The 25,755-nt window shown below is 35.3% G+C and overlaps 1 protein-coding gene across 6 annotated transcripts in view; it reads left to right on the top strand.

Annotated features, from left to right (window-relative positions):
• The window catches only part of LOC136711976 (RNA-binding motif, single-stranded-interacting protein 1), a 49,677-nt gene that overhangs the window by 16,195 nt on the left and 7,727 nt on the right, over nt 1-25,755 (top strand). For 5 of the 6 annotated variants that reach the window (XM_066688602.1, XM_066688600.1, XM_066688599.1 and 2 more), the window contains exons 2-6: nt 8,779-8,957; nt 16,742-16,800; nt 18,103-18,194; nt 22,790-22,947; nt 25,185-25,264. In XM_066688602.1, the coding sequence (XP_066544699.1) occupies nt 8,779-8,957; nt 16,742-16,800; nt 18,103-18,194; nt 22,790-22,947; nt 25,185-25,264 (568 nt within the window). The remainder of the gene's footprint in view (nt 1-8,778; nt 8,958-16,741; nt 16,801-18,102; nt 18,195-22,789; nt 22,948-25,184; nt 25,265-25,755) is intronic. The other variant, XM_066688604.1, reaches the window with a different exon arrangement.

The following is a 25,755-nucleotide window of genomic DNA, read 5'->3' as shown; positions in this document are numbered from 1 at the left end:
AGAGCTCTCAGGGCGAGGCCTTTTACTGGAAGCTCTGTGTTTTTTGAGCACGGATATGACTGCCTCTGCTGGTCTGGAGCACACTGATAAGATGCTCTTCTTTTTAGCCTTGTACTCTTCAGACTTTCAGAGCTGAATAGGCCAACAGAACCAGGAAAACAAATAGGCTTTCAGCCCCTCAAAGAGTTTCGGAAACCATGAATGTGTGGGTACAAAAAGGACACAAAACCTAGGGCAAGCTACTGGCATTTGCCTCAAAGGTTCCCTTTGTCCACGTTCAGCCATCAGCTTTGGAGACACTTCCTACAGAGGAGTCTGGCCACCAATGATTCATATTGGTTTTAATGAAGGGATCTAAAATGCAGTTTTAACAAATGATGTCATAAGATCTAAAACAGATACCATGTGTTCCATTCTCTTAGAAACCAGCACCCTATATTTTGTGCCTAAGTTTAACACACAGCAAGCAGCTTGGATGAAGATAAATTATACTCTCATGCAATTTTTTTTGCTTTTACTTTAATATTTACTTCAGATGGCTTAGAGGTGTTGTAATGGGGATTCCCTTTTCTATAATCCCTTGTTTGATAGTATAGAATATGATTAAAACACTTATCACCCCCATGTATTTTAAAGATGTTTTGCCTAACAGCTTCTAAAGGCATGGCACTATGTTCAGGATAGTTTGAAGATAGCCTTTAAAAATCATGAAACTTCATGCCCGTGATTTTCAATTAACCCACACAGTTACAATGTCAATTTTGACCTTTTATCTATTATGCATCTGTTTAGTTTGAATCACACGTGTTTATTGAGTTATTGGTTCCTATATGTGACCTTGTTTAAGGCTTCCCTAACAACTGAGGCCTTTGTGTCAGTGATTTTAAAGTAATGTTATTTCTTCCTAATATAAAAACATCTGTTCCAAAATCGAGAAAATATTCATTTCGGGTGTTCCATTTAAAAGTTGAAATATGCTTTCATATTAATGTATAACACCTGCTGATGTATTTAGAGACTTCTGATTATGATTAATTTTTCAGCATTCTCCTTCCAATGCACATGAGCTCATGAAGGCCTTTGTTGCATAAATTGTTCTTAGAATATTAAATGAACCAGGACGGGAAAAATGTCTAATTTTCCCATTCATCTTCACCACACCCACACCCACACCCACACCCACACCCACACACACACACACACACACACACACACACACACACACACGCAACTTGAGCAGAAACTTGCAATTGGAATTCTTACATGTGATTTGTTTTTGTTTTTAAACCAAACAAAATCAGTGATGTAGCAACGATACTTAGGATCACATAGTTTAATGACAAAATGCAAAGGTCTACTACAGTGCATTATGTTCCTGTTTTGTTTTGTTTTCCTGTGATTTGAACCACACAAGTCGGCACAAAGATTTTTTTATTTTATTTTTTTAATCTAATTAATGGCGCAATTATTTTGATACATTTTAGTCCCTAAATAGTCTGAACATATAATCACATGTTCAGACTTCTGAGTGGAGAAGAGATACAAATTCATATGAAGTTTAATATTTTATTAAAAATAATTATAGTTTGGGTTATCCTTTTATACTGATATTTTGAATCGCTTTTAGCTTTTCTGACTGGAAGTCTGTAAGTAAAACTGTAATTGCAATGTGAAGTGGAAATTCCAGCACCTTAAAGGTTCCAGCATGTGATTTATGTCTTAAATCCAAACATCCCACAACCGAGAAGGATAAACAAGTAATACATGTTTTTTTTTTTTTCAGCCATGTTCACCAGCTCAGGATGTTAACAACCCATTCCTTTATTTATTGCCCCACAGCCTTACAAAACTTAATCATTTTGTATACTGCAGTAAATTGTCATAGACTGAGTATATATGTTATGTTTTTGGACATCTTCAGTTCTTATGTTGGGTGGTATAATTACACAGAGGAAATTGATAGAACTACCAGTAAACTGATTGCCATATGTGTACATATGCATGCATGTATAAAGATATAATATTTTAAAGATTGGAGTAATTTACCTTTCCTACAGTAAGTGCATTTCTTTGAGCCCCAAAGCTCTACAGCAGATAACAAATATCTGTTTGACCATGATCATCATCTGCTAGACTATTTATAAAACCTAAGAATTAGACTCTCCTCTACACCACTTCTACATGACTGTCCGTTGGGTTTCTGCTAGATTGATAAAAAAACTATTGGTTCAGCTTTTGAATTACTATATTCTGGTCCTGTCACTTTGAAGAATCCACTAAACAAATTAAGCACTTTATTCCTCAGCAGGTTCATTTTCTGATATTGCGGTCTCAGCTTTAATAGTAGTGCTTTGATTTTTATATTGCATACGTTTTTATAGTTGTAAAATTTTACACTTTTGAATGCCAAAAAAAATGAGAAGAGGAGGGAAATGGACTGTGAAATATGACACTTGAGATTGTCTGAAGGTTAAGCTATTTGCAGACTTGTTTCCTACTTGAGGGGATTATGTATTGAAATTAGTTTGTGTGTGTGTTCTAGTGTTATACATTTCTTTATCTGTAAAAATAGAAATGTCTCCAAATGCAACACATCTGCCCTTCAGGACCAGGATTGGGGACACTGCTATAAGTGTGTTATAATTCATGATTACTGATGTAAAATGCTTGTAAAACATTTCTTTCAAAATGGAAAATAATCTTTTGCATAAATCAATGTTTAGATTTAATTTCTTAATAGGATTTCGGAAGGATTGGTAGGTCAACCCGTAGTGTTCAGCAATGTGTACTCACAACAATTAAAAATGGACTTTGATAATTTTGCCTGTGGACTGTAGATACATGTACTGTAGACATAAATACACTAAGGGGTATTCAGTAAGTTAACCCTGACCAGGAAACTAAATTTTCTAAATTCCCTATATCTTTAGGCATGGGCCTTTCATGGCTATAGAAAAAGATCCCACGGACATGTTTTATTGCACAGAGACAAGGGTTCTTCTCATACTGTGAATGGCCACTGAAGTTTTGAAGCATTGTGGATTTTGAGCTGTTGCCACTTCCATCTTATTTTTGGTTACATACGACTCCTTTTTCTTTCCAAACTCCAGAAGGTAACATTTGAAAATGATCAAGATATAATTTCTGTAGACCAAAGACCGTCATTGTTGTTGGAGGGCCTCCAGAAAGTTGGACCCAGATAGAAGAAGTAGGCTACATTAGCATTGCAGGGGTTTATTCTGACATATTAATGATATGTATGGAGTCCAAAGATATGACCTTATCTTCTAGGCCAGACACAAAACTTACTGAGCATGCATCATGTATATATGCCATTATTATTATTTTTATCACTCCATATCCATCTTTTTTATCGACTTTTACAATGAGCAATTTACTGTGTAATGTTTGCAGTGTATGGTGATATTTATTGATGTGTTTGTATGTTTAATTGATAATCTCATACCTTTCACAGTTCCAGCTAAAATGCATTGTGGATAAAGAAACTTTTACATGTAAAAGTTGGTACATTACTACTTTTTTCCCGCAGACGGTTATCAATGTTAAATTTAATTTTTGAGGTTTGATGATGTTATAATATAGCATGTTTTTGTATTTTTTAAAAATGTTAAATTCCCTTGCTCTTGAACTTTTTAATTTGGATTAAATATAGGCTAAACACTAGATCGACTCAATTTAATATACTGACTGTCTATACCTCTAACTGAAATTGTACATTTTCTACAATTGTCTGCATTTGAAGTGCCTAGCAGGAAGTGCATCTTCAAACATAGGTAATGCCCCTATGACCTATTCATTAAGGCTTATCTTCAATAAAGAAAAACAAAATTAATCAAGTCCTGTGCTTGTGGTCATGGTCAGTGTTCTTCGCATGACGTTGGTGAGGGCAAACACTATGGAAGTTTGATTTGGCTAATTTGCTTACAATATTTATTATTTTTTTGTATTGACAGTGTCATATACATTTTAAAATTTCCTTGGTTATTTTTATGTATAGTCTGAAATTAGGCCTAATCTTTTCAAAGTAAAAATATTTATTAATCATTTAAAAAGTATTTCTAAAAATGACCAATATTACTCTGTGAAACAGATGAGGAATGTACAAACTTTTCCACTTATGAATAAATAACATTGGATAGCACTGCTGCCTCACAGCTCCAGGGTTCGAGTCCTGGCTCAGGGGTCCTGTCTGTGTGGAATTTGCATGTGTCCATGTGGGTTTTCTCCAGGCACTCCGGTTTCCTCCCACAGTCCAAAGACATGCAGGTTAGGTTGATTGGTCTCTCTGAATTGCCCTGTGCGTGTGTCTGTGTGTGTTGGCCAGCGATGGACTGGCGTCCTGTCCTGGGTGTATTCCTGCCTTGCGCCCTATGCCTGCCGGAATCGGCTTCGGCTTCGCTGGGACCCTCACCAGGATAAGCGGTTTCGAAGATGGATGGATGATTATTAGAAAATTATAGTTCCAGCCATCTTAGTCTTTAATTAACCTTTTAATTAAAATAAGCTTTCACCGAGAGCAAGATACCAGGGACTTGGTCTGCAGGATTTTAGTTGAAGTAGTGGCACTGTTTTATGAATGAGTAAGAGGAAGGAAATGGTAGACCAATATGGGCTGTGCTATGGCTTGTTTAAAACAAGTGTAGGGTGTGTGAGCTGACTGACTGCCTGAGCTCAGAGATTCACATGCCTTCAAAGTTTTCCATTTGAAAATAATTGATGTAAAGTAAACATGAAAATCCTGAATTAATCAATTTCACAAACAAAATACTATTCTACAGTATGTAAACCAAATTCATCCTTTTTTAACTTTGTGCTACGTAAATTAAGTGCAGTGTTGTTTTAGAGGAGAAATGTTTAAATATTTGAAAATACTTTCATTCATTAAAAATAATCTTGCTGAAATGCTGGCATTTGGTACAACAATGAACATTCCTTGAGGGGGGAATGAAAGATTACTGGTAGCTTAGTAGTTGAAGACATCATCATAGTAAACCATTTGATTCTGAGTGTTCAAACCCATTGTGTCTGGATTGCTGGCATAACACATTTGTTTGAATTCTTTGTAGATGCATGGAATAATTGAACTGTGTTCATTTAAGTAAATAAAGAGCCACTTTCTCATAATTACAAAGATGACGAGCATCAAGTTTAATATTCCTTTACCTGTAAAAACATGACATGCACCATGACTACAATTTTAAACAAAAAGGTTTCTCTGATACCTTGTCAGAAGTTTCTTGAATTTATTGCAAGGAGGTTTTCTACTGCAAGCCATTTGAGCCATACACCATAGAGGTAAACCAACACTACTGTAATTGAGGTACAGCAGTTTCACAATATTCACAACACAATATTAACTTTGTGCTAGTTCTGATGGCAAGTGAACTGTGGAAGTTGCTCTTGAATCTGGGCTTCTTCTAACTGAAGATTTGACCAATTTGTCACTCATTTATACTTAAGGTTCCGTCATCTTCTTGGAAATCTGATTGTACTAAAGAACATATAAGGAATGAGGTTCTACAGATGTATAGCATAATTCTTAACGTAAGCAAAGTTTTTTAACTCGCTTGAGTCATTCAGGGCAAAATTCTTTCTAATTTCAGGGCAGTGACTATAAGGTTTAAAAGGTATGGATAGTGTGCAAAACACCAATAAACATTTACAAATAGTTTCTTAATCTGCAATTTGTTTAGATATATATACACACACACTTTTTTTTAACCTTTACTCATAAAAGTCTTCAGCCTGAGTTAACCAGCAGTTAATTTTTATATTCTTGGAAGATGTCATTTATCTAAATCATGTGTTGAATTGCATAATTAACTTCAATTTTAAGATTCATATACAGGCAGGATTACAATATGTTTTCAGTGTACATGTGACAGATGCCACTGTATTTTTTCTCACTTTGTCAATCATTCCAGCCAGCAATTTATGCAATGGAGGAAATTTGAGCTATAAATTACCAACCTATGCTTATGTGCCATTAGCTTGCTAGTGGTACATATTGTAATGTATCCTTTCTTAAAATAAAAGTAACTTTCAAATAATAAAGAATAATCATAATTATCTTAACTTCTCATTTAGTTATTTTTGTTTTTAAGTATTATGTATTATACTATACTATACTATACTATTATTTTTAAGTAATACATATATTAATGACTAGTAATACATGTATGTATGAATGTATGGTGGTGGAGTTTAAAGTGCTATGTGCTAGCCTTTTCACAGTTTTGTTTTGGTGTGTATCGCAGTCCATGTGGGGAATGCTTGCAGTGAGCTGGATGGTTTGATTTAACTCTAGGGCTGCAGCTATCGACTAGCATCGAAATTTGTTGCGAATGGGGCTGCGTAGCCGCAGACCAGTCAGGGTGCCCATGCTGACCCCTGTCCACTGCCGAAAGCCCTACAATGGGCACGTGAGCATCAGAACTGGACCACGGAGCAATGGAGGAAGGTGGCCTGGTCTGATGAATCACGAGTTCAGGGTGTTGACTTGGCCTCCACATTCCCCAGATCTCAATCCAATCGAGCATCTGTGGGATGTGCTGGACAAACGAGTCCGATCCATGGAGGCCCCACCTCGCAACTTACAGGACTTAAAGGATCTGATACCACAGCACACCTTCAGAGGTCTAGTGGAGTCCATGCCTCGACGGGTCAGGGCTGTTTTGGCGGCAAAAGGGGGACCTACACTATATTAGGCAGGTGGTCATAATGTTATGGCTCGGATCGGATCGGTGTATATTTTTTTTGAAATAGAAAAAAAATAAAAATAATAATTACCCCTTTATGTACTACATATCCAGTTTCAGTAAAGAGAGGTTTTTTTGAACAAAGAAAACAATGTAAATGCATTATTTTGTTTACAATATTAAACTTTATCATAAATTATGAACTTTTGTAATAAAAAAATAAAAATTCACTAAAATAAAAATATTAAACCATACACTGAAACATGAATAATACGCAATACACTGGAACTCGCATGAAAATAATTAAACAATACATTGAAATGCAAATGAAAATACACTGAAACGCTGTCATAATAAACAATGAACAGTAATTATCAACTAAAACTCTAATCTATCAAAACCTGTGCCATCAGCGGCTTGCTCTGTGTAATGTATTGAAATGTTCAATACGATAAGTTTGGAAGACAGCACTACAGATGCGCTACAGGGCTCTGCGCAGCATTGTGATTGTTTTCATTTGATGTGCCTGCGTACATCATGGTATTGTGGTTAAATGCTCAGTCCTGTTGTCCTCCATAGCGCCCAGAGCCTACATATGTGTCAAAAGTCTATATCGAAAATTCTATGTAGAATTTGACATGCCTGTAACATGCACATAATCCACGTGTCTTCCATCGCGGCGCATGTCTACAGCATAACTTAAAAATTACTTTACACGTAAACCTGAGTTTCCCAGCTTAAATCAATTCATTTTTCAATGCTGCGACTGTTGGTGGCAGAAGCATTGGCGAGAAACCAATTGACTTTAACCAAGACATTCTAGTGTGCTTGTATTCAAAAGTCACTTTTAAGTTATTCTGTAACTTTGGGAAATTGTGTCTACATGCCCCAGGATTGAAGACAGATGTAGAATTACGTGCATGTATAGGTATGTCAAATTCGATGTCGAATTTTGGATATAGACTTTTGCATAGATTAGCATGAGAGAAAACCTTACAGCAAATACAACACTTTAGTCAGCGCAATTTCATAAATGAATACCACAGTTGCCCTATTACTAGCAACGTTGCAAAAACTTACCATGCATTTCGTTTCAAGTACTCAAGCTTGTCGGATGTGCTCTTTTGGAAAGCTAATTCTGATTTACACAGTCCACAAAGCACCGTATGGTTATCATTCTCTCTCTCTCTCTCTCTCTCTCATAAATACTCCCACAGTTTCGATGCTTTCGCCCAAGTCGTGCGGTGGCTGGTTCAGACATTTTTCCAGTGAGGCGCATACAGGTGGATGACAGACCAAGTTATACATTACTGCCATCTACTGCTGTTTGGAATGAAACGGTTGTTCTCACACAGAGCTAGGATTAGGCGAAAGGGCTATGTCGACTAATCGACTATGTCGACTAATCGTTGCAGCCCTAATTAACTGATGTCTGATGGAACTCTGATGACATTGTTATGATGTACTGCGATTACTTAATTTCATTTTGGAGTAATTCCCAAATTTGTCTTTGTAATGGCGCATTAGTGTATCTAGGCTGTTGTTGATTGTACTTGTGAATGATTCCCTTAAGAAGGTGCCATAAGGAAATCGAACTAGACTTGTTTACTCGGCAGTCACTGGTAAGCACGAGGATTGCCAGCTCGCATACAGCCTTTGAGTGACACGTTGGTGTCGTAGCTCCAAATCCCTTTGAATTCTAGTATACTGATTGGCAAATAGTGCAGGAACCTGTGACTGTGAGAACCACATTTACATAGGCAAGTCCTATTATTCTGTACAAACATGGCAGTGGATCTTGTGTTGTTTTGTATTTTTTTGTATTTTTTCATGTTTGTTTTTTGTGTTTATTTGTTCTGAACAAGAACCCAGTTAGATTTTCTTGGTTGGGAAGATACGAAACCTAACTCATATCTTTACATTTTAAAACCATATGGGATCCCTGGAAAACTATTCTTATCAGTATGCCACAGTGCTTTCTCTTGTATATTGAACTGAAATGCATTTATTTTTCCACCCTCTTGGTGTAGTCTAAAATCTTTATTTTCTTTCTCATCAGCAACCTGTTGCTCCCTCCTCACACCCTATGGCGCCTCCTAGTCCCAGTACTAACAGCAGCACCAACAACAGCAGTAGCAGCAGCAATGCAGGATGGGAGCAACTCAGCAAAACCAACCTCTACATCCGAGGGCTGCCTCCAGCCACCACGGACCAGGACCTGGTCAAGCTCTGCCAACCGTGAGTATATCAACATGACCTAACGTGGGCAAGACAAAAAAGGAATGTCATTGAATCCTCCAAAAATTGACAGCTCTTTAAAGAAAGGTTTAAAACCATTGACTGAAATGGTAACGCTTAATCACGTACAAAGTACTGAGTGTAGTTGGCTTCATGTGATATAGGTCAAAAGCCAACAATAACATTGTTTTCGTTTAAATGGACAAATCATGTGTTGATGGCATCAAGGGAAAATTGGTAATGGTAACTGAAAGAGCTGGAGCTGTTACACACTGTAGGTGTGCATTTGTTTTGCCAGAACTACCTGAGGGAAGAAATTGATGTAGACGGGCTTCCTCTAAAGCTCATTGTTTTACTGTATATCAGTCTGTTACTGAATGAACATTGAAAGGTGACTTTGAAATCCTGTTTTCCTCTCCTGATATCCCCAATGTTATGCACAGTGTTCAGTTGACTTTGCAGCACCTTCAATCTTTAAAATGTTGTTGCATTCGTATTGTGTGTGAGGTGGAGCTGTCTTTGTCTCATTATCCCAGAAGTAGCAAGTCATTTACAGGAGGATTATTGTCACCAAAGAGCTTATTGTTAGGAAAGCTAAGGACAGATAGTCATCGTCTGCATTTTTCTAATCAGGGTCTTATTCTGAATTTCTCCATATGACCATCTCTTTTGTTGTATGTTGGATATTATTAATTTGTGTAATACTTTCACAATTCACAAAGTTAATTTTAAATCTGAAATGTTTGTCTCTCCAAATATGTAATCTTAGTGCGTATAGATGATTTATTGATTTGATAAATTACATGAATTAGTCTAAGAAAACATGATCTAGTGAAATGTTTTGAAACTACTTGCTGAAAATATTTATGTAGAAAGAAAAGTACAAAAAACTTGTAACTAACTAAAACCTTGAAAATAATGCACCACAAACCACAATACAATAGAAGAGAACACCAGAATCTAGTACATGCAGAGAGCCCTTTGATATCAGCAAATATCTGGGCATGGGATTGTGCACTGCTCTCATAACTAAAACGGATATTATAAAACATATTTTTAAACTGCTGCCTTTGACAAACAGGGCCACTGTTAAGAGAAATAATTCCACAGCAAGTCCACATGCTCAAGTTGCAACACCAACAAGAACTGAAACATGAGCATGCGGACTATACTGTTTTTGCATAAACTTGTCCACCAGCCAAACGAGTGAAGCAACTTAACCTTGACTCTGATAGAAAATAAATACACAAAACCGTGGCACTTAAACATTAACATCTGTTTAAGCGTACCCTACCTTACCCTGGTGGAATGAGGATAATCAATTGCAACCTCTCACTGGGGGAATTCCAGTTACAGTTGGCCAATGCCATAGCCCAGACTTGAACCAGCAATGTCTGGGGTATAGGGCTCAAGCTGCACTGTGAGCAAGGGCTTTTTCCAGTTGTCACCTTTTATAGCAATAATTCGCCTTTGCGCCAAATAATGCTGCTATTAACATTTCATCCTCAACACTAAACACTAGTTAATTATTTATTTAACAGTCACAGCTATTTCTTATGCAGTGAAGGCTGTATGAATGTGTCCCTTTTTCCAAGTTCAGGCACCCGAGAGCCATGAATCACAGAGAACAGATTGGTTCTGGTGTGACACATTTGAGCAGGATCGTTCTGAAGGCAGCTTGAATAAACAGCCAGCCTAACCGATAACAGATAACATGCCAGTGCAAACAGAGGAAAGGATAAAGCAGCATGGACGTGTTAGATTAGTTTCCCATTTTTACAATTCATACATTAAATTATGCCAGAAACCTGACTTACTGAAACTTTATTGCAACATTTCTATGATGCATTTAGCTACCAAGTGAATTAATTGCAAAATATGTATTAACTGAAGATCTGGATGTTTAACAAAAAATAAATGTAAAGAAATTGAAAAATCAGAAATTAAAACATATGACCAAGCTAAGCTTCAATTCGTGATACAGATGAATAGACGAATGGTCTAATGTATATATGGCTGTTCAAGAGGCATGATATTGAGTAATATAACAGTTATGACCTAAAATTTTTATTCAGCTATTTGGTTAGGTTCACATTTGTCTCACAATAAATGTAATTGTTAATGGATGCAGATTTGTATGGGCCTTGCTTGACATTTTGGTGTTGGGCTTAAAATGAGATTCTGAATATTATTTAGGTGTAACTAATTGCCATATTTGTAACGGAAGTGTTGGATTTTTATGAAAAAAGTCATGATAAACCTATGGAAATCCAGAAGTGGGACAGTTTGACCTAGCTAAGCTTAAATTGTGGTCCGGGTTAGGTTTTAAGGTCAGAGTCCCCAGTGATCTTCGGCTTTTTTAAAGTTTTTAGGTTTGCTTTTTCCAGTGGCTTAACTCAGTTTGATGTAAATTTGGTGTTGGCTTTGGGCTGGTGATCAGGCTGTTGCTTGTGCTGAAAATGGGATAAACGCCTACTGAGGTATTAATTATTGCAATTAACTTGAAACTAGTGTGCAAAGGTGTAATTAAATTGCTTGAGTGGACTTGTGACTTTTAAACCTGTAGAATTATGCTTGCCTTTAGGTTTAATTTGGCAAAGATTAAAAAAAAAAAAAAAAACTGCATCAAACAATACTGGTTCTTTTTTTTTTTAATCAACTTTTATGTCATTTAAAAGAACTGAACTAAAGGATATGAATGTTAAAACATTTTATTCAGTTTTGTGAGAGCCTCAAATGAGGTTGGATTTCTTGCTGGGACTAGCCTCTGGCTTTGTGGAATTGCTTTCTGTTGGCCTGTGCGTAAAGACATTCAATCAGATTAGCAACAGGAAAGCAGCTGCTTTTAGGTAATAATGTTCCCAATGCAATTACATTCAGAAATTGTCTTTAGGCTGCATGATACAAAGGCTGAATCTCCGTAGTGTAATTATCATGTTCTTCATTGCATTCAAGTTTCTAATCTTTATATTGGGTTGTACCATTTGCTTGAACAATATGTATTTAGAGTGTAAATTTAAGTATTTTTTGTTAGGTTACTATTCTTTTATTCATGTTCTTTCCCTCGATAAATAATTATTGTTTGCAGCAGTTCTTTAAGTGGCTCCAGATTTGTTGCCTCCAAGGCTCACAGCAGCATTCTAGTGGTCTGAATATAACAGTTATTTCAGACTTAAGCTAATTTTATAAAATTGCATATTCAAATATATATGAAACCCATGGCCACCACTTTCACAGATTGTGGTGTATTATGTGGGAACTGTAACAGTAGTGATAACCCAGAGATAACTGTGTGAATTAACATGCATTGGATTCTCAATTGCATATAAGCATATGAAACCATTTAAAGTCACATTCTTGTTCATATCCATGTAAAGGTTACCAGTGCTTATCACAGTCCAGCATCCATTCATATTCCTAATTCAGAACACACCAGAACAATTATTCATCGCAGATCAGTTCTGTGAAAATACTTGTTGACCCAGTCATTTAATTAACTTTACATTTTGTTTCCATGGTTGTCTTATAAGTATGTAATGCTTCTTAACTGCATTTTGACCTTCTGTATGTCTCAAAAGACTGTTGGCCATATTTGTGCTTCTGTCTTTTAAAAGTAGTCTGAATATTGTAAGTCCCTTAAATCCTTTTTTGTGCTCTGTTCCTTTAAAAAAAATAATAACAATGAGACTGGTTACATAAATCAAGATTTCTGATTTCACCACTGAGGCAAAGAAATGCCTTTGAGGCAGAATGATGAACACTCTCATTGTATGCAGTTTTTTGTTGGTGCTGCACTATGAGCGATATTTAGCTGTTGAGAGCCCAGCGTCATGTGAATGCTTTTTCCCTGTATTATAATTTAATTCCACGATTTGCCGTTCATGTCAGAATATCCTTTAATGGTGTCCACAGAAATCAATAACCATGCAGCAAATAGTAACTAGAGCCCTGATTAGCAACAGTAATCGGATAAGGTTTGGAAAGAAGAGGTAGCTGAATTGGGAACCGTTCAGATCCTGCAGTAATGACATTGTATCCGAGTCCTACTGCACTAGTCAGTCTGGCCACACCAGCGAGTGAATTCAATTGTAATAGCATTTCAGCCCTGGCTAATGGATTTGCTCAGTATCCGCAAACTTGTTTCTTGCCATTGTTTTGCATTAAAAATAAATAAATAAATAAGATTGAAAGCTATTAACCATCAATATCAGATCATTTAGAAATGTAATGCAATGGATCAGGACTACCATCATCTGGAACAACTGTTGTACTTCTCATGCCAAAAACTTAAATTAATTGCTATGTAACCCTTTTTCCAACTTGCTATAAAATTGTTCTATAAACCATATAATAGTTGGATATTCAGTCTGTTCTGAGTTTAATTTCAAAATTATCCTTAACATGATGTTAAACGGGCAATATTGTGCTGTTTGTCATACCATTTACCTGTATTTTGTGTTGCTTCTTCTATCAATTGAATCATGCAGGACAGTTAGCAGTTTCAAAATTATATTTGTATTTATTGGTTTTGTTTTGTTGGAAATTGTATTTAATTTTCCAAAAACATGTGGAAAATCCTCACTACATTCAATTTGGAGAAGTTTACAGAGGAACCATAACATTTTGTGGTTCAGTTGACAGACTGTAGTTAGTCTAAAGTGCAAAATAAATAATAAAATAAGTAAATAGCTTAGTAATTTTGGTACACTGTCTACTAGTCTATGAAAATTGCAAAGACTGCTTGTTTAAATAGCATGCTCTGTTTGCATAGCATTTTCATTGTTGGAAATATTCTTTTGGTACCAAATAACAAAGTAAATGTGGCGGTTGGTATTAATTTTTTATTTTGTTTTTAATTAGGGTTTTCTGTTATAATCAATAGATACACACACAGACTGAATAAATAAAACTGAAACCATTGGCATTTCAAACTTACCATAAACTGTTATTTGCAATCACCTTTGTTTATGCATTGGATTTTTTCACATCAGTTAGTGAAAGCCCCTCCCCACGGCTTTTAAATTGATAGTACAGGATGTAAAAGGTTGTCAGATGCACAGAAATTTCAATACTGTCCTGAGATGGTTTTATTATATTGATTGTGCATTGACTACCATGATATTTAATGAAATGTATATGTACATGCATACAGAAAATTGAATTTTTAACTTTAATTATTTTCTGCTTTTGTGAAAAGGAAGATCTAGGTTGTTGATCTAAATATAAAAAGCATGTAGAACTTGCCAGGCCTGTAACATGGAGGGACCAGGGCCAAGATCAAATGCTCATTAATATTCAACTCATAGTTCACTTCCTGTTCCAGGTCAGGGGTCAGTCTTGCCATACAGCTTGTGAAGTACTGCTTTGTTTCTGGACTCTTTAATCTTTGTTGCCAGGCTCTTTAATCTAACTGAAAGTGATGCATTGCCATAGGGGTTTCTTTGATTCTGGTTTGAAGTATTAACTCAACAATATACAGCCTATGTAATTTAAAGGGGCTGTTTTTATAGCATTCGATGATCACTATATCTGTGTATTGAATTGTTTCCGTGGATATCGTTTTTTCAACCTGGAAAGAGAATAGGAGCCTACGATGATAGAGAGAGGCAAAATTGCCTCAAACTTTTTTGAGTCAATGCTAACTGGATTTGTCAGCTGCACTAATACTAGATGGTAGAAACATAGGATGGAGCTGTTAAATGCCATTAGGAGTTTCTTTCCCAAATGTGTTATTACTTCACATTGTGCAGTAGTATTAATCTGACAGTTTTTGTTTGTATTTCTTAGATTTTACTGGTGCCTGGCATAATGCAGTCCTTGTAGTTATTTAGAATAATGTGGAGTAAAGCTGTTGGGAGTATTTCAGTCCTGTGTAAGTCAGGTGTACTTCACTTTAAGGCCTTGGAGCCTGTTCTTTTTTTTTTTTTTGGGGGGGGGGGGTTTATATATATATAAGGTTTAACAGGAGCCTTTTTCCCCTAGTCCGTTTTAGATTTCCAAGATGATAATGCAAACCTAACAGGATAGACCCTGATGGAACGGTCTTCGTATTGTCTGTTTTCTATTGAGGGGGAAAAAAACTAAATGTTTGCTAAATCAAACAAATAGCATATTATAATGCAAATCATCAATAAAATAACCAAAGCTGCTGCACTGCAATTTGGATTCATGGAGACAGGTGCAGCCAGGCAGTCCCTCGAAAGGTGAAGCGAAGAATAGGGCAAAAGTAAAAACAAAACATGCAATTTATGCTGGCTGTGTTTTAGCAGAGAGAGAATGTAATTGGTTGTTATGAGCAGTTGTCATAGCAGAAAATGAAATTTCTAATTAGGGATACACAAGAAGGTAAAAAAATAATGTTACACTTAAATTCAGGTTGGTTGTAGAGTATTGTATTTCACTTAAATGGAGTTTATTTGTGAAATCGGGGTTTCATCTTTGTACGAGCTAGTGCTGAAGAGTTCTCCATAAAATATAGCCTTTCATGGAAAGGTGGCTTTTCTACTGACTTAATATGAAAATGCAATGGATCATTATGACTTGCAACATCATATACAGCTATATAGTTGTATATTTCTGTTGAATTTGGTCAGTCCTATATTTCAGATTTTGTAGTAATAGTCATTCTTTAACACACTATCAGCTCTGTCCTGAATGATATTAATTTCCATTCTTTTCGCAGTGCTGTTGGTTCCCAGGTTCTCATTGCCCGATGGACTTTTAGAAACCCAAATACCGTTCATATTCAGGTTCCATTCAGTTGTGGGATTTAATATTTGAGGAATGACCATTTTAAGCATTTTTTGTTTTTAAAGGATGGCAACTGTCAATTAAAAGCACTGCTCCGAGACTGGCGTACGTTTTATTTCTTATTGATACTGGTCAGTTTTACACAATCGTAGTCAATAGTGGATTTTTTTTTGTATCACTGTACATTGAAAATTGAGCAACATGTCAGTGTCTCTGCTAATCTACGTAGGATAAAATGTTTTATTAAATTTGTGTTACTGAGATAATTGTAAATGGATCCTTTTTCATATGTATTCCTTGTGCAGTGCACTAAACTGCAGCCACATTAACCAGCACTGTCGCAACGGTGCGATTTGCTTTCTTGATGATGTTTAGGATAAATATATAAGAACCAGAAACTAAACAATTTGTATATTCATATTTATTGTGTTGCCTATTGGTATATTTGGATCATTTAATGGGAAAACATCCGCATTAAATGCTGCCCTTTGAGTCATGACTGTTATTGCCAAAAACATATTGATGACATGAATATTCTAGGAGAAATATTATGCATATTTCACAAGAATATTGTTTTCTGTTTTTGTGACCTCGACATTGAGGTGATTAAATATCTGGAAAGAAGGAAGGGTTGGAAGGGTTGTGGAATATTTTGCAGACTTGGACCATAGTTTCTGTTGTTAAATGCCAACTGAAACGTGTCTAAAACATTTAGTTTTTTGTTTGTCAGATTAATCTGTATATGCTCCTGAATGTATACATAAATAAAGTACTTCAACATGTCATATTTATAGACATTGTTTTATATATTGATTTGAAATTAAAGTAACACATTGAAGATACACATTTACAATACTTTAAAAGTACTATATTGAAATGGAAATTATGACCAGTTGCTCTGTAGTGCTTTAGAGATGATGTCATAAATTCTTGAGCTGAACATTGCCTTCAGTGTAATTTATGCCTGTGGTCAGGCATACACTCTGACTTTCTAACTATGTTAAAACTAAAACAACTTTATTTTTCTTTCACAGGTACGGCAAAATTGTATCGACAAAAGCTATTCTGGATAAAACGACAAACAAATGCAAAGGTATGGCAAGTTCTATCTCTATGTTCTCCTATTTTACCACAGTCCCACAATGTAATGTCTTCCTAAGATCACACAGGGGTCCAATCCTTGATTGTATATGCCAGCAAAGTATCTAGCTCTGGCCCAATTGCACAGAATACAACTCTTAGATATTAGAGGTTTCTCACTCTGGTATTTTTGAACCTCTAGGGTTGGCATCGTACACTTTCTTGCTTACGGCCCTGCCAGTGATTGTTTCCAAGTCTTGTAGTGCCTTTCAGGGTTGAATGCAATTCGTGTACTATGTCAGTTTTTGGATGGTTCCCAGGTTCAGTGGACAGTCATCCAGATCTGTTTACAGACTCTTCTGAATTGTGCTACATCTTGGCAGATGTTGTTTCAGAGACCTCAACACTGGAAAGCAGCTTTTATTTAAGCAAAACTTGTTTGTACCGTTTGTACTGGATGAATAACTACCCTTTCACTAAAGCTAATATTACATAGAAAAATATGGTCTTGGAAAAGTTAAATGAAAATGCGATGCTGACAAACCTTATACGAGACTTAATTTGCTATTGAACTAAACCAATTGTGATCAATTTCAAGTATCTAGACAAGTTAATCATTTTGTAGAAAATAACTTCCTATTGGTGTGTTAGTGTTTGAACAAAATAGGTTACACTCACAACTGCATTTTGTGTTTCCTGAAAACGGTTTTAGTCTTGCAATTCAGAGGTAGTAGTGGAACAATGTGCCCAACCTTTTCTGATGACAGTTTTATGCATATAACTTCACAGGAATGTCAATTGTATGGCTTTGTTAAAACACTAACATCCTGTGCACCAGCCAAATCGCAAGAGTCAAGCCCAATCAAATTATGTATTTTTAAGTATATGTGTATGTTTTAGTTCAGGTTTTTGACATTCATATTTAGGACACATAAAACTAGCCCAGACTGCCACTTTAACTTGAGCAGAGATGACATTCATAGTACTGGCTGGCACTGTGGCCAGTGTTTGTAGGAGAAATGACATCAGGGGAGCTTTGCCTTTGCGTAAGAAGGCCGGAGATCCTAAATATACATGTTCATATTGGCATATTCGTAAATGTTTTCAGTATATTTAGAAATGTATGTACCTATTTTTACTATGTTACTATTGCTAGTGATGCATGCAATATTGCTAGTGCTTGTTATGCTTAATCAGGGGAAGGGCTCTGATAATTTGTGAGGCTGCTATATAGATATATAGAGATAATGTTAATACATTGTGAGCTGATGATCCTTCTGCCTGTGTTAAGTTGAGTAATTGTATTGTTTTTCAGGTTATGGCTTTGTGGATTTTGACAGCCCAGCTGCTGCTCAGAAAGCTGTTACTGCTTTGAAGGCAAATGGCGTCCAGGCGCAGATGGCAAAGGTAAAAATATGATTTAAATGTCACATTGCATTCAGATTACCAAACAATAGCAAAACCATGTGGAGATTGAGAATGATGTGTAGATAGTTCATATTGTGGTCTACTTCACATCATCTGTGTAATATCAGCTATCTGTATGGTCCTGCACTATCTGTCCTTTCCAAAGTAAAGAGTTTGGGTGCTTCCAGAAAAGGACACTAGTACAGTGGTGAAGGTCCATAATTGGATACCTCAAGGGCATCAAACTAAAAAGATGGATGTTTTAAAAGAAATGCCCTGAAGTTAACAGACCCAAGGCCACTGTGAGTTAATTAATTCATTATAAATATAATTTTATTCATATTTTAGTATTTGCAGCCATTTATTTATTTATAACAAAATAATCAAACTCATGAATGTTATCTTTAGCATTAATATTCAAATATTAATATTCAGTGAGAGAAATGCTTCCAGTTCTTTCTTCATTGTTACCATAATGAATAACTTTTACTACTTTTACTTTTAGTTTCTTTTTCCATTACTAATATCGGAACACTTAACTAAAATCCTCCCTTCCCCCCACAAAAAAAGGGCAAACACTCTGTAAACTTCATGTAAGAAATATGTTTCCACAGGCAAAACTTTCTTTAAAAATGAAAACCAGGATTTTAGAAGTATGTATGCATGGTTTTCTAACTAGCTTCAACAACATTTGAAGGAGTTTGGAAGCTATAGAGTGCATAACTCAAGCAGGGCTTACTCATGCAAGAAACACAATTAATTACACCAGAAAAGTCATACCAACTTGTATTACAAAAGTGGGGCCTGCAAGCAATTTAACAAGTGGGAGGGTGGTTTTTGGAACATTTGGTTTAGAGTGGGTGGTTTTCTTTCCAAAAATAAGGTTAATTGTACATTTTAGCTTTAAAAAGTTTGGTGGATTTTAATGAAACTAGTATTGTAAAAGAATATGTAAAGAGCTGCCAGTCTTATTGTGTCAGTGTTTTCCTGATGACTTGTACCAGACTAAGGAATGTAGTGTCTTGCAACTGTTTTGACTTGCATTCTTGCTGAGAGTCAATTGGGCAGCGATTTCTTATTGTTGATCTTCAAAGAGAGCTACTACTGTAATGGCTGGGAATAAGGTGGTTTACATTCTTGAACAGAAGAAAGGGAAGTAAATAATTGGGGGTTGTTATAGCAACGAGGGCAGTAAACCCAGGGAATCGGGCTATAAAGCTAAACAGGAATATCCAAATTAAATTCCCTGAGAATCTCAGCAGCATAATATGACCTTCTTGACATGCTTCTGTGGCCAGCATTTATTTTTTAATTAAGATAAAGCCATTTTGTTAAGCATGCCTGAGGTTTAATCTAGGTTTTGTTCAAGGTAAAGACAGTTTAAAAAGTTGAATGCTTTCAGTTTAACTTTTCTGATCATTGCCGTGACTTTGCCAGGGCTTAATGGACCTGTTATGTTGTATAAGGTTTTTCAACTTTCTGTTAATAATCTCTTTAATTTTTCAAAAAGGGAAGGGGATGTAAAGTATAATTTTTTTCAATTATGATATAGGCTAATGGTTTATAGTTCTGAGAAATAATATTACACACCAATTGAAAACAATATTTTTGTATAAATTTCTATTGAAAACAAAGCGATTGGTATATATTAAAACATCAAAATTCGATTTTATGTATATATGCTTTCTCGGTTAAAATTCAAATTTACTTCATAGTAAATTTAAAATGACAGAAATTGATGTGGTGATTACTATATACATAATCATTAAATGATTTGTGAAATATCAATGCAATTAAGTGTTTTGCACTTTAAAGACAAGAGTATGTGAATGCATTTTTCTAAATAATGTAATGGTTTTACCTATAATCTGAGCAAATTAGAGTTCTTCATTTCCCATTTAAAGAATCAAAATAGATTTTAAAAAATAGGCCTCACCCCAGGAGCTGCATACTCTTTATAGGAGAAGACAACCATTAAATCCCCTTTCTATCAGCGGATCTTGCATTCTGTGAACAGTCCCCAGTCACATGATGTTTAATGACTGACTGACTGTTTTGCTGGTGACCCTATTCACTGCAAAAACAGATGTCTTATCTTTCTGCCAAATTTCTTTCCTGCATTTTAGGAGCTGTTCCACACGCACAGGGAGGTTTTTTGTGCTCTTAATTTCTTTCAGATGATGACTGAGTCTCGTACACCATGAAGGTCCTTTGATTTGGACAAACATTTTACTATTACATTTATACTTTATGGCATTATTCTTCTAGGCACATTAAGTATTACGTTTATTTACTATCAATAGTACAGTATCTGCTAATGGAATACAGTATCACTGATTCATGTAGAAAAATGGATCTTAAAGCATTTTATTAAATTGTTGTGGAATAGAGTTTCTGAAACACTGAAAAAATATCAGCTTCAGGTATTAAGCTTGAAAATAAAAGCATATTGATAAATGTAAATTGTGAATTTGTATATATATATTTTTTTATAATAAAAGCTCAATATTTCTTAGGATAGACATCTATGGTCCCATATTGATTGTGTGAAATGAAGGTAAACGTTAATTGCCGGTTTCCTCTGTGGATTGTATGAAAATTAGTTTGTAGCACACAAATTTAATGCCAGTGTACTTAAGTCTATGGTGTAGTTAATATAGCTTATATACTTATGAGAAAAAATAATAAAGAAATCAAACCTTTTCTAAATAGGAGCACTGTACTGTACATGTATTTCCATTTAATAGATGTATTTCTATTTCCAATAGAAATGCAAAACAGATTTAGAAGTTAAATTATGCTTTAGCAGTGTTTTACGATTATTGTTCTGCTAGAAAACAAACAGGATCTCCCAATCTGTCTTTTGCTTGGGGGTGGGTCTGCAGCAGACAGATGATCATATACTAGATACCCTTTGACAGTTTGATTTACACCAAACATGCTTGTTTACAGATTTGCACATCCTGTCTCTTTGCATGGCTGGGCCTCCATGAATAAAAAGCTTGGATCCATAGAATTTCTTATTTGCGTGAGATGAAAGCAGATTTTTGTGACCATAGTCTCTTTGTGAATTTCTGTCATGCTTACATATTAACAAGTGTATTTAAGTGCAGTTCACCAAAGAATAGTTAAATGCAAAAAAAAAGCCATGTTGTGTAAAAGTCTCAAATTATTGACATTGTATGCTAATTGTGTGCTGTAATTCTACTGGGGTTTTATCAAAACAGTCTTCAAAGTTCAAATTTGAACGAATTATTCAGTTCCTGAATATTTAGTTGTAATACAAAGAAACTAAAAGTAAAAGTAATAAAAATCCATTATTTAGTTTAAAAAAAAAAAAAAAATGTATTTTGTGCTTACAAGATTTAAGTCCTGAAAATCGAAAAGGTAACTTTTCGTGAAAGATAAGACTTTCTTTTAAGGGTTCAGGTGTCTGTAAATATTGATTTGGTTTTGAATCCAGCTCTGCATTTTGCTTTCCCTGAGCCTGCTGTGCAAGTCAGTGTGGTAACTACTTGTTGTGGAAACCAGATCCCCAGGAAAAGATGGTGCATCTCTCTGACATTGAGTGCTTCTACTGATTAAAGTGAATACAAACCAAAGGCAGCAAAGAATATGAGGAACATGTCTCATGGGGAATATCCTACTTATGCAAATTTAGGATTATAATTCAGTATATTAAAAATATATATAGTGATGATAATACTAAATGGTGGTTTCGAATTCCCCAGGCAAGGTCTAACATTTGCCCTTGAATGTAAATCGTGTGCAGCTCCACATTCCAAGAAAGCTGCAGAGATTTCCAGCATGCTCCCCTTGAAAAGCCGTTCGGAAACATGAGACAACACTTTAAGTCATTGTTAAATAAATGTGCTTAATTTTGTCACCCTTTTAAGCACTGGGCTCTTTAATCTCTACTGTTTTTTGTTGTTGATGGGGAATTTGCAGTCATACATTGTTCCCTAATAGTTAAATCTGCATTTTTAACAGCATATTGCTCTAGTAATCCAATCCCTTCTCCTTATGGGTATGAACACACTGCTGTAATGAATATTAATGTGAGCTGGGTGTTCTCGGAGGGCCTATTTCCATGTCTTCTATTTCTGCTGACTATTAAAATACAGAACAGAAAAATCAGCTGACGTATGAGAGAACAGGCCACAGGCTACATACAAAATGCAATTCATCACTATTCATTGTGACCCTTTATTAGCCTAAAATCGGATCGGAGAAAGCAAGAAAGCAGAGGAAACTATGGCAAGATTTTAACCCCAGAGCACAGCATTGAAGTCTGTCCTTTAATTTCCTAAATTAAATTCTCATTTAAAACGACAGGATCGTCAAGGCTATTTTATAATGAATTGACATTTTATTTTGTGTGAAAATATTAATGGTTGTAATTAATTGTCTGGGTGTTTTATTCATTAAGAGTTAATAAAAAATAAAAACTACAATTTTGTACATTTTGCCTTCAGAAATTAATAGTGTAACAGTTATCATATTCTGGGTTTTACACTGCATTGTTCAACATACAATTGTATGTTTTGTGATGTGGTAAGTGATCTGAATTTAAATTTCTATTGTTTCTATAACAGCAACAAGAACAAGATCCAACAAATCTGTATATTTCCAACCTGCCTCTTTCTATGGATGAACAAGAGCTAGAGAATATGCTGAAGCCTTTCGGACAGGTCATTTCCACCAGGATATTACGCGATTCGAATGGTGCAAGCAGAGGGGTTGGTTTTGCAAGGTAAGCAAACTTCAGTCTTGCCATTGAACTATCATTGCCTTTCTCAGTAGTGGAGGCTACTCTGTAACTCTGTAGATAAACCAAAATAACTAACTATAGAATTACATATAGTATTTATCTAACAAGCAGGTAATTTGTTACAGAACAGCAACATGTTTTCAAGGAATTAGACATTAGAATAATTGAATATGAACAACCTTCAACATGGCCACATACTGCCGAAAAATTCTTAAAATGTCATGCTTCCCACATGCTGAAGCATTACTGAAAACTGTCACTCCTTCCACCCCCTGTTCAATCCAAATTACATTTTGTAAATACGTTGTAGTGGACAGATTGTATTGTTTGTTTTGTTGGGGTTAAATGAAGACCTAATGTCAGAAGCTCAGCTCTTTGTGTGTGTTTTTGTGTCATGCTTTTTGGTTTTGTTTTTTTTGTCTGCAAATGCTGAATTACACTCCGCACCTGCAAAGGTATCCATGTATCTTTGGTCACTGTCACGTAGAGCAGATTTCTGCACAGATCTGCGCTGCTCCACCGACGGTATTGGTGGAATTCTGCAGATCTGTGCAGAACTGCAGAAATCTATGCTACATGAATGTGACCTTTCTCTTGCTTGCCGTTGTTTTACCGGTATGTTTTTTTATTGCTGTGCCAGTCTGAAAAAGCTAATTCTAGCAATCTGTCTTCGTAGTAATTTATTTGTAATCAATACATTTTGTCTGTATTTTGTTTACAGTAATCATGTAAATACACATAAGCAGAGTTATTATATTCTGTCTTAGTTGCACTTGTTCTGTGGGTATGTTTATTGCTGTGCAATAAAGAACCACAAACAAACGTATAGATCTTTCTAGTAATTTTATTGTCATCAAAAAATGTTTCAATTTTTTACAGTGATCATTTAAATGCATATAAGCACAGTTATTATATTCTACTTGTATCCTTGTAGAGAGATGTTGTACGCTGAATGTCTGTAATATTAAAATGCATAAGTGCCTGAGAAAACTCTCTTGCTGAATCGGAGAAATTACTAGACCAACTTGATTCTCTGGATCATAGACGTGAGACGCATTTGAAAGACGTACCTAACGCAACAAAAATTCTAGTATCAGTTGTATCAAATTTTTTGTATTTTGTGCAGCACTAATCTGTACTGAACATTACAGGCCTAAATGTCCGCTATTGTTTCAGGTTTTAACAGAGGTAGAAAATGTTAACAAGATTGTTCTATTTCGAAAAGTATTACATTTTGAAATGCTAGTTTTGGATCCCTCTTTAATTAAAGCATTATTCGTCTCATCTCCTCACACTTGTGTAACATGGACGCATATCCTTGATTAATTTCAAAGACCGGCTATAATTCATACAATTTGAGGTAGTTGCAGTCATTGATGCATATAACACTGTGTAACATTTTTGTTTTGTTTTTGTTTTTGCTGCTGGGTAGTAAGTGTTATTTCATAATTGCTTATGCCTCAAAAGTATAGAAAATGGCTATTATTCCCCACAAACTTTGCTTTTGTGACCAGGACAGTGATATTTTGAAATTTACCTATTTCCAGTGAGAAAACGGGTGAATTTGTCTTTTTGTTCACATAAAGTCAGAAAAAAACAAAAAACACATGAATCCAAATTAACATTATTAAAGTAATACAAAAATTACTACAAAAGATTTAGAAGTGAGTAGTTTCTCGAGATGAACGATTATACTGTAAATACAATACATTTTTGTATTACAGGCACAAGAAGTCCTTGGATGTATTTTCTTTTCCAATAGCTATTGTATCTGACAGGATCTTTTTTTTTTTGCTACACTCAAACCAAGCAATATTGTTTATTAACTAGGCTGCATGTGATCGGTTGTTTTTGCCTTCAGTCTATTCCTTAATGAATGCAACATAAAGGACTTAAATGTTCATCTCCCATCACCCTTTTATGTGAATCCATAACTAATCACCCCAATATGATTTGTTTTGTGTTTGTTTTTTTAATTAATTTATTTAACTAGCGTGTGGCCAGGCAGAATGCCTTAGTTTAATGAAGAAGGTAGTATACATGCCTTCATGCTGCACAATCATTCCCCTTAAAGCAATGCTAACTGCAAAATGTTTAAGTTGTTAGTCATTATACCGTCTGAGCCTTGCATAAACACGTGATTGCCAGCATTAAAGGCAGGTGGAGTGGTCAGGAGTTAACAATTAATTTGTGTTTACTTTTTTCTCTTTATTTTTCAGGATGGAATCGACAGAGAAATGTGAAGCAGTCATTTCCCACTTTAATGGAAAATTTATTAAAACGCCACCTGGAGTCCATGGTTAGAATTTATCCTTTTATTTTAACTTTGAAATAACATGCGTATTAAAAAAAACTGATTTGCTGTAAGCAGTCATTTATTCTGAGCTGTGGCTTTCTGGTGCAGTCTTAATTCATGAGTCTCTGCCAATGTTGAGAGAAGGCTTTAGAAAATGGTACCAACAGTATTTGTATAAGGTCATTGTCTTAGAATGTTCACCATTGTTTCTTTTATTCTTTCACTGGAATGTCATCCAGGAAGTCTTTGATGGCCTTAAGGTGAAATGTCATGCCATATGTATTATTTTTTACATAATTATAACATTTAGATAAAGATTATATATGACGTTTGTTTTATTTCCTCCATGAAAGCAGTTTTTCTTTTCTTAATAATGAATAAACCATGCAGGAAACCCTTCTCCGGCAGAATAGTAGAGAAAAGGCACCAGAAGGTCTAAGTGTGGCCTGCTTTGTCATTTTAAGCTTTTTAATTGGATTATTAGACTGAAATAG

This window comes from Amia ocellicauda, chromosome 16 (assembly GCF_036373705.1).
Source record: "Amia ocellicauda isolate fAmiCal2 chromosome 16, fAmiCal2.hap1, whole genome shotgun sequence".
In the NCBI taxonomy this organism is placed as follows: Eukaryota; Metazoa; Chordata; class Actinopteri; order Amiiformes; family Amiidae; genus Amia; species Amia ocellicauda.
This window is presented reverse-complemented; position numbering and strand designations above follow the sequence as displayed.